Genomic DNA, 9,733 nt, shown 5'->3' with positions numbered 1-9,733 from the left:
CCGCGGAGGAGGGGGCCGACCGGCGGCGCCCGCGGAGTTGCTGCTGCCACTGCGGAGGCTGGAGGCCGGGCGAGGAGGTCTCGGCCGCGGGACTGGGACAGCGGGGGACGAGAGCTGCGCTTGCCACGGAGGCCGCGGCCTGCCGCACGGACACTGACGGAGCTGCCCGGCTCCGCTCGTCAGCACCAGCAATGCCCCCCCGGTGCAGTCACCCGTGCGAATCAGACCGACCCCGGTTTGCCAGCACCGGCAGTGCGCAGCGAGGTTTCCTGGAGGTTCTCCTCAGGCGTTGAGCAGCCATCTGTAACGAGGGAACGGGGCAGGCAGGCAGGCGGTAGCAACAGGGACACGAGGACATTGTGAGGGAAGAACATGGCAACACAGCCGTTCAGTTGTGCAATTTGGTTCTGTTTGAATATAGGATTTAAGAGAAGCAATAGCTCTGTTACAAAGTAATCGGTGTTAGTTCCTTATTATTAACAAGGACTGTTCAGTATCTGGACAACTCAGTACAGAAGTTTGTTACAGAAATAGATGGTAAGAAAACAGGATAAAGCTACGTGATGGTAAAAAAAATGTCCAGAGCTAGACAAAATCTGTGGATCATGAGTTAAAACTGCCTCACAGTAAGACACTGTTCAAGAGATGCCTTTTCTGGAGAGATTTAAACAAGCAGGAGGACAGCAGTCACTTTTTAGTATCACTATGGCTTGTAGCAAAGCTCTGGAACTGAATAAAGCAGAAGAGGCGATTCCTCAGGCTTCATTCTGGTAGTTTAATTGTATACGATGCAAATAAATTGCTCTGAACTTGGAGCAGGGGATCCTAGAGAATACGTTTTGTTAATGGACACTTTGAAAAAGCAAGTAACGAGTTAATTCAGTTTTATGATACATCAGGCTTTCAGTTGCGTGACAGATTCTTTCTTGATGGGTTTTAATGCTGCAGCGCGTCCCAGAAAAACAAACAAACAAAAAGACGTTAACCAGCAGCTTCTGTCATCCTGGAGGACAAGTGACACGTGAAGAACTGTTATCGCCTCTTCCGCATCTGCACTGCACGGTTCTGCGCGGGGGGGTTCCAGAGCGCCCGTCACGGGGGAGTCTAAACTCTCCCCTCCCTCGCGGGACACCCTCAGGAGCCCGAAGACGCCAGCCCCGGCCGCTGCCCCGCGGGACGGGACGCGACGGGACGGCCGCCGCCGCGGCGCTGGCAGCGCGGCCGCTCTGGCCCGCCTACGGCGCTCTCTATGGTCGGCGGGGGTTGGCCGCTCTGGCCCCTCTAGGACGCGCTCTGTGCCCCCGCTCGGAAGGCCGATGACACGGATTCCGGGGCTCAGTACGGAAGCGGGCGCCGGGTGAGCACTTCGCCGGCTGCGCGCGCAGCCCGCGCTCCTGGCGCCGAGCAGCACGACGCGGCCGCCATCGCCAGGGGGTCCCGGCCCCGGCCGTGTCCGGGAACAATAAAGCTCTTGTTGCGAGCGCCGGCGCTGGGAGCCGGGCAAGCCCCTCCGCCGCCCGTCCCTCCCCCCTGCGCGTCGGGCCCTGCGCCCGGTGCATGGAGAAGCAGGGCAGGATGGACTGCCCCGCGCTGCCCCCGGGCTGGAAGAAGGAAGAGGTGATCCGCAAGTCGGGCCTCAGCGCCGGCAAGAGCGATGTCTACTACTTCAGGTACGTGCCGCCGGGGCTGCCCGGCCCGCTGACAGCCCCCTCCCCCGCCGCCGGGACGCGTCCGGCCCCGCGGTGGACCGGGGCCAGCACGCCGCCGCCCCCCCCGGGGCTTGCCTTTGCCCGGCTCAGCCACCTGCCCCTCGTCCTGCCCTCCCGGGCCATGCCCGCCCGCCGCGGGGCTCGGGGTCCGTCCGCTCCCGCCGCCCGCCTGTCAGGGAACGGCTGCGGGGGCCGCCCCCCTCCCGCCGCCCGCCTGTCAGGGGCCGCCGGCGTCGTCCGGTCGGTCGCTTCCCGCCGCCCGCTTGACAGGCTGCCGGTGGCCGCCCAGGCGCCTGTCAGGGGCCGCTGGGGAGCCCGGTCCCGGCCCGCCTGTCAGGGAGGAGTTGGGGGGGTCGGTCCCCTCCCGCCTGTCAGGGAGGAGTTGGGGGGTGTCGGTCCCCTCCCGCCTGTCAGGGAGGAGTTGGGGGGGGGTCGGTCCCCTCCCGCCTGTCAGGGAGGAGTTGGGGGGTGTCGGTCCCCTCCCGCCTGTCAGGGCCGCTGGGGAGCCCGGTCCCCTCCCGCCTGTCAGGGAGGAGTTGGGGGGGGTCGGTCCCCTCCCGCCTGTCAGGGCCGCTGGGGAGCCCGGTCCCGGCCCGCCTCTCAGGGAGGAGTTGGGGGGGGTCGGCCCCCTCCCGCCTGTCAGGGCTGCTGGGGGGGGGGTCGGTCCCCTCCCGCCTGTCAGGGGCTGTTGGGGGGGGGGTCGGTCCCCTCCCGCCTGTCAGGGGCTGTTGGGGGGGGGGTCGGTCCCCTCCCGCCTGTCAGGGGCTGTTGGGGGGGGGTCGGTCCCCTCCCGCCTGTCAGGGCCTCTGGAGGGGGGGGTTGTCGGTCCCCTCCCTTCGCTGCTGTCAGCGGCCGCGGGGGGAGGGGAGGGAGGGGGCGGAGAGGCGCGTCTCCCCGAGGCGGCGCCCCGCGCCAGCCCGGCTCCGGGGGCGGCGGCCAGTGCCGGGCCGGGGGCCGCCGCCTGCGGGGCCGAGCGCGCAGGGCGGCGGCGGCGGCTCCCCGCGCCGGCGCTGGGGAGCTCGGGGGAGAGGCGGCCGCAGAGCCGGCTGGAGGCCAGGTCTCCCCGCTGGGGCCGCTCTGCCGCATGTGCGAGCGCCCGGGCAGCCAGCCGTGCCCCGCGCTCCGTGCGGCGATGCTCCATGTTTCCCTGCCGCCAAGCAGGCGGCTGCCAGCAGCGGGCTGGTGCAGAGCCGAGGCCCGGGGCAGCTGTGCAGCTAGCAGAGCTCGTCAGGAGCCCCTTCGCCTGCTTTTCCTTGGGAGAGGAGCGCTGGTGCTGCTGCACGCTGCCTCTGATGTAGCCCTCCTCAGCTTAAAAAAACAAACACAACTGCGTTTAAACTAAGTCAGACTTACCATAACTTGTACCTGAGATATCCTATCAGTATAGTGAGGTTATTGAGGGGAGAAAAATGCTGAGTTCATGACCATTAGTAAGAAGAGTTGAAATTTTAGCAGAGTTAAAAGGATGTGAAAATCAGAGAAGTCTTGCCACTATAATATTCTAGTTATTACTGTACACGTTACAGTAAAACCAAGAGGAGCAACCAAGAGAAGCAACAGCAACCTAGTTCTGTTTCAGCCTCCCGCTTGCTTTCAGAAACTGAAAAAAATATTTCTTTTTTTCCATGTAGAAATAAAATGAATTCTGAAGTCTTGCTCTTAGGCCATGCTTCTCTAAGTCCAGCCTGCTGCACACCAGAGGAAGCTTTCTTTTGCAACAGCTAACCTCTTACCCACAGCACCTCTATTTATAGCTCTATATACATCTGATGAACCACACCTGAAACCTCTCCCAAACGTTACTGTTTCCGAGCAGAGCCAGCAGTTGCCTTTTGTCTCAGTGAATGGATTCAGTCTTTCTGCTGTCCAGCGGGAGCAGTGGGGATTCATGCTTGCTCCCTCTCGCTGATACCAGTCAATGGAAAAGTTGGTTTCTGTCAGTGCTGAATATGTCATCGTTTGAACCATCACATGTTGCTGCTAAACAAAATTGAACATCTGGCAAAGGGGTCCCTAAATGTGGAGGAAGAACATTGATTTTCTTGAGGCTTTTGAAAGGACCCAATTGAAAACTTTTTTAGACAAATTCTGTTTATCACTGTTTTTTTTTTACCGCCTTTGTCTGACTTGCACTACCAACCGTATGCTAATATTGTGGCAGATGATTGGGTAGCATCTGGCATCGCTGTCTACATCTTTGCATCTGCCTTTCCTTGCTTCAGTGCTGCCTTATGAAGCCTGTCTGAAAGATTAAACTTGAGTCTACAATTTGAATCCTGTTTTCTGGATGGGTTCTGGTTTACTGCACATTGTTTAAACTGAATTTTATGCATAGGATTACTGTTTCCAGATTTAAATATCCGACTTTTCTTAAGACAGACTCACTGCTGAATTTAATAGAATATATTTAATGTAGGAAAAACTGAATAACTTCAGAGGTTTGCTCAAAATGACCTATTTTAAAAACATTGAATTAAGTCATGTGTCTGTCCCATCAAAATGTAGAATGTCAGTATTTTGCATATTTTAGGTTCTTGATTAAAATATAAAAATATGGGGAAAATGCAGTAAGTTCTAATACTGCCAGGTTTTAGTTCTTGTGCAAAGAATGATGTGTAACCTCATTAAGTTCGTTAAGGCACCTTACTCAGCTCACTGAAAACCTGGTGTTTGTGTTTTTATGATTTCTTAAGGCTAGAAAAAAGCAAGGGGTTGGACAAAGCTTCATTTACTGTGATGGTCTAAATAATGATCGGTAATTAAGAAGAACTCTTGCAAGATTAATACCTATTGCAATCTACCTGATTTGCATTTTGGAACTTGTTTTTTTTTTTTTTTTTTTTAATCAGGATTGCTTTATGATTTTATGGAATTTTAGCATGTCATGGTTTAGGAAGATGCGAATCATATAGAGTAAAACACTTTTAGTAGTTTTTGGTAGGATGTCGTTTGCCCCTTCTTCAGATATAATAATTATTCTTACTGACCTTCATAATTATCACATAAAAGCTATTAAAACATGGGTGGGGTGAAAATACTTTACAAATGCTATACTAGATCAAAACAGCTTTTGAGGTTAGCCCCTTATGTATAATCTGTGCCTTCATCCTTCAGATTTTGCTGCCGTTGCCAAAAATCCTTTTAAGAAACTCTTTAACACACTTTTTGTTTAAGATGCAAGACTGTAATCTGCTCATCACTGACTCCAGAATTCTGTCTTTTTTATGTGGGAAAGTGGTAGGAATAAATGTTTCAAATTTTAGGACGCCTTCCAGCATGGTTAGCAGTGATGCAGATCTTCTGCCAAACAACCGCAAAATTGAAACTAAAAACTTACCAGGCAACTCATAGCTCAGAGTTTGTTGATTTCACTACAGATTACAGGTTTGCAAAAATAAGTAGTCATTTATGTGACTATAACATAACTTCTGTTCAGTCACAGGGCTACTTCTGCACAGCCAAAGTGAAACAAATAAAAAAATGTTTTTGTGGCTTCAGGCAGGACTGGCATAGGAAATTTTTTTTTTCTTTCCATTCTGTTATAGCTATGAGGCAGATTTCAGCATTGCTATATTTAAAACAAATGAAAATCTGTTTTGATCCAATAAGTAGAGCAGGCCAAATACATTCAAAAGACTTATGTCGCTCTAGCTCTTTTTAAAAAAATATAAATGAATGTCAGTAAACACTGTGTTGCTAAAACATGTAGCTGGGCACAAAGCAGGATCTGGTTGGTATGCCTCACACAGACTAGTATTCCCTATAAACTGGCATAGTTGGGATTTGGCATAACCTTTTGAAGAGTAATATTACACCTTTTTGGCAATTGTAGGACAATGATGAAAATGTGCATTGCATTTTAAGTGTATACATCTTCAGAATAATTCACTTAAACTTCCAATTCCTTAATTTTTTTGTTGGCAATCAGAAGAAATAATTTCCATGTGTGTCTTGATTGAAGATAGTAGGCTTGCACAGGTGACACCAGGGGCCTTGCTTGGCTTGCAGAACCTTAATTAATGGTGATGGAGAAAAATCTTATTCTTTTATAGCTGAGATTGAGGGAGGAAAAATATAGTTAGTAATATAAACTCACTTGATCTAGAGAACACTGCATTAAAAAGCAGGATACTGAGTGTAGGACAAAGGCAAAACCAGCATAGTTTTCTCAGAATAGATACTTGTTTTAGACTTTAATCCACACATCAGATAACTTCCTGAAAGTTTATACAGACAATATCTCTATTTTGCTGTGCCTGTAGCTGGAGTGTGTATCATAATGGATACGGATGTTCTGATTCTAGAACCAGGAATGCTTTCTGTTACAATGATATGAACTGAAGTCAAAAGGAAGATCATGACAGTGCTGACACGAAATAGTGTTCTCTTGAATTGGTTTGAAATACTCAGCCACTGCCAAGGGTATACGTGATCTTTCCTAGCTTAAAGAAGATATGAATTCTGTTAATGAGCATCTTGTCTCTACTATAACGTTAGAGGTCGGCTTACAGCAAAGGTGAGCTGGAAAGGAGTTTTTGTTCATCCTCTTTGCTAGGATATCCTTTATAATGTCATCCCCATATTTGCAGTATGATAATCTGAGAGCATTCTTTCACTTTCCTTAAATAAAATGTTGCAAAGTAATTCTAAAAGGCAATATCTTGTCCGTAAGGGTATTCATCTGGTTTTTCTTTTAAATCAAGCTCCTGTGCGCGTATGAACCTTACTTCCAATTTGTTGTAACTGTTGTTCTCTTAGTGTAATCAAAAATTATCTGCAAAATTGTTTCTGCTTTAAGAAAATTTTTGTTTCTGACTCTACTACTAGTAATTTATTTCTGTAAGTTCTCACACTGTTGAAAATTGGCACTGTGATTTTTTTTTAATGTATTATTTATTCAGGGCGCTATGAGGTAGGGGGTGCTGCTGTCCTACCAAAAGGCTCCATAATGCTTCAAATGTCCTGTAAAAGTCTGAGTAAGGAACTTCTAACACAGGTATCTCTACTTCGGCTTTAATGACCTCTTCTTTCTATCACTAAAATTCGCTAGTGTATATAACCCCTAGCATTTCTGAAACTCTGGCATGGAATTGCTTCTTTCAGAACAACAGCAACTTAATATTCTCTTTTGATGCATTTGTTCTTCGTGGGAAAAAGGCAAACAAGAACTCCTATGCTTTTTCTAGACAAAATTTATAAAGCCAAGTAGTTTGACACCACTTTCAATGGATTCTAATAGGCTGTTAAGTTTGACTACGGAAGCTTTTCCAGTATAGGTATACCCATGGGGCAAACAGACATCCCTTTGAAGTTCGTTTTGTGGTTTGACAGTAAGATAAGTGCCAGAAAGTTTCCACTGACAGTAGGATTAGTTTAATTTTATACCTTTCTTTTTTTCTTTCTTTGAGGGAGACCTTTACCTAGGTGTTGAGAAGCAAATGAGAGGTAACTTCATAACTAATGCTTCTGGAGCCTGAATTGGGCCAATTGGGCCTGTGTTATACATAGGCATATTGCTTCTTTGTTGTTTTTGTTTCCAAAGGTAATTAGAGCATAGAACAAGTTCTAATAGTTGGGTCTAACTCTTGGAAATCTGTTTCAGCTTCTGCACAAGAAAAAAATTGGCAGCATTAGCTGCTTATTAATTTATTAGTGCTGCTCCCGTTATATTTTTTCTGCAGTGCACCCAGTTTATGGGATGACCTTAATTTAGCAGAATTTTGAGTTACCATCTTGTTCTTCTAATCTCTTCTGAAAATTTGTATCTTTTCTCCTTCACTGCTCATAATTGCACTGCTTTTCTAAACTTAAATGAAAACCAAAGCAAGGACAATGATAATAACGAATGAGTTACCCTAACCTTCAGGTTTTTTGCGTGGGCAAGAATCTGATCATCTTTAGCTTTTAGTTTTAGTATTTTGGGTGTCTTTCTGTTGCCTTTTGGAAGGAGAAAGTAAAACCTCAGATTGGTTATGTTAGAAATCTACTGCAGCACACACTATATGCTGCTTACCCACTTGACCGCGGAAGTCCATGACAGATAAATCAAAGTTATACCTGAAGCATGTTGCTCCTGCAGTGATACCCTACCTTCGGCAAGTGGCTGGAAGTTTCAGTGAAACACTTGGTTCTGTTGCCTTGGCTTTCCATGGCTCAGTTAACTTGCATTGCTCTCTGAAAATGCATGGTGACAATCTCCCCTACTTAAGGTAGGCGCAGTGTGGGCAATGCTGGTTGCACCATGTTGGCAAAGAGGGTCTTCGTATGTAAAATATACTTAATTTTCTTTATAGGGTGAATTCATCACTGTACTGAATAATAATGTTTATTATCAAGTCAGAGGGGTGACACTTTGATTGTATTACACAAGGACACAATGAATGAGTCCTCTGTCCCAGTAAGGCAGCTCTTCAGACTGTGTTTTTTAGGAAACATAGGAATGGAGTTGGATAAGCTAAAATATTTTCAGAAATAGAAGACTAAATAAAGATCTAGAAAATAACCTTTTAAAGTTCACCAGTATCAATTGCTATTGATGATTAGTGTGGCAATATAAACTTTATGTACTATTGTGTTTAAAAAAAAAAAAAGTGTTGTTGCAAGGGAAATCAGATAATCAAGTTCTGAATTTATACCATTCATGTAGTGACTTCTTTACCAAATCTTTGAATGTCTTAGAATATATGTTTGAGTATTTGCAATCAAATCTTCGAGAAAGGATCTCTTCCAATGATTATAGAGCAGCTTTTATTTCCTAGTTGAATAAATCTACCATGTACCTCAGAGGTCAGCTACATAGGAGGCTTTAAAGAGCAGCTGTCCAGTATTAGGTTTGCTTGAACATAAGATCAAACAACTAATTTTATTGTGGGCTTTCTGCGGTCTTAGTTACTATTACATTGTGAAATACTCGGATAAATTTTCAGTTTCCTTACTTTGCTGGGCTTCATTCCCACTTCATGGAGGGGGGTGATTGGTAGAAGTACTTTGCCTTGCTCCACCTCTGTTAAGTAGCCAAATTAAAGTGTCTTTAATCAGACATGCCTTTTCAAAGGTGTTTAGCATTGCTCCTCCATTGGTATCTGACTTTTCAGCATTCCTCTAGGTCAGACTGCAGCCTGTCAGATTGGGCCCTCAGAAAACAGGAACCATGCAGCTGTTGGCTACCTTTGGAAAACTGGTGTGACTGACTTGCATAAATTGACCCTGCAGTGCTATAATAGAGGCGAATACTTGCTAAATTAAAGGAATGTATTTTGGTTTTAACAGCCATGAGATCACCTCTTCCTTCAGTTTCTTCTTATTTTGGTCATTGCTGCAAAACTGCGAAGCTAGAGCTGCTTTAAAAAAACAAAAAGGAAAGACATTTTTAACTCAGAGAAGGTGACCTGTTTTCCCTACTATCAACTGCTGTTGGAGCATCTAGTTTGCTGTGGTTGAAAATTTTCCCCAAAGTCTGTTTGATGGGGAGGGCCAGCATACAAAAGCACAATACAAATGAAGCAGTTTGCCCAAATTTTTTTGAAAGCAACTGAAAACAGAAATGTCTGCCTACATTAAGATTATTGTTTTAATAAGCTGAACTACTACCTTGCATGTAAACTTGTGCATTTTGAGTTGGGGGAGGAGGACAGATAGGGAAGTATCAAGCAGGTTTTGCTGTACAATGAAATTCAAGGTAGCTTTCTTGTATATTAGTTCTACCGCTTTGCTGGAAACATCTGAAAAAGTGTCTTTATTAATAAAGCTCTTGCAGGCTCGTTATGTAACATAATCACTTTCAGCCCACTAAGAACTTCAATTTGTATAGTATGTGAATTTACACAAGCATATAGCTGGTGAAGGTTGTGTTCTCCATTTAATCTTGTATAATGTGATTTGAGGCTTGGTAACATTATTGAATGAATGGTTTTTAGATTTGTTGCAGATATTACCTCTTTTGAGATTTACTGTTTTTCCTTAACTGGTTATGTTGAAAAAAAATTGTACAGCATTTAACTTGACAAGGTAAAGTTTGACTGTTC

At 46.3% G+C, this 9,733-nt stretch overlaps 1 protein-coding gene across 1 annotated transcript in view; it reads left to right on the top strand.

The window, feature by feature from the left end:
- Position 1: 1 nt before the first annotated feature.
- The window catches only part of LOC135324793 (methyl-CpG-binding domain protein 2), a 44,285-nt gene continuing 34,553 nt past the window's right edge, over positions 2-9,733 (top strand). Inside the window, exon 1 of the mRNA XM_064501712.1 lies at positions 2-1,670. Coding sequence (XP_064357782.1) covers positions 1,558-1,670 — 113 coding nt within the window. The 5' untranslated portion in view covers positions 2-1,557. The remainder of the gene's footprint in view (positions 1,671-9,733) is intronic.

This window comes from Dromaius novaehollandiae, chromosome Z (genome assembly GCF_036370855.1).
Source record: "Dromaius novaehollandiae isolate bDroNov1 chromosome Z, bDroNov1.hap1, whole genome shotgun sequence".
NCBI classification, from domain to species: Eukaryota; Metazoa; Chordata; class Aves; order Casuariiformes; family Dromaiidae; genus Dromaius; species Dromaius novaehollandiae.
The sequence above is the reverse complement of the archived record's forward strand: the minus strand, read 5'-3'. Positions and strand labels throughout refer to the sequence as shown.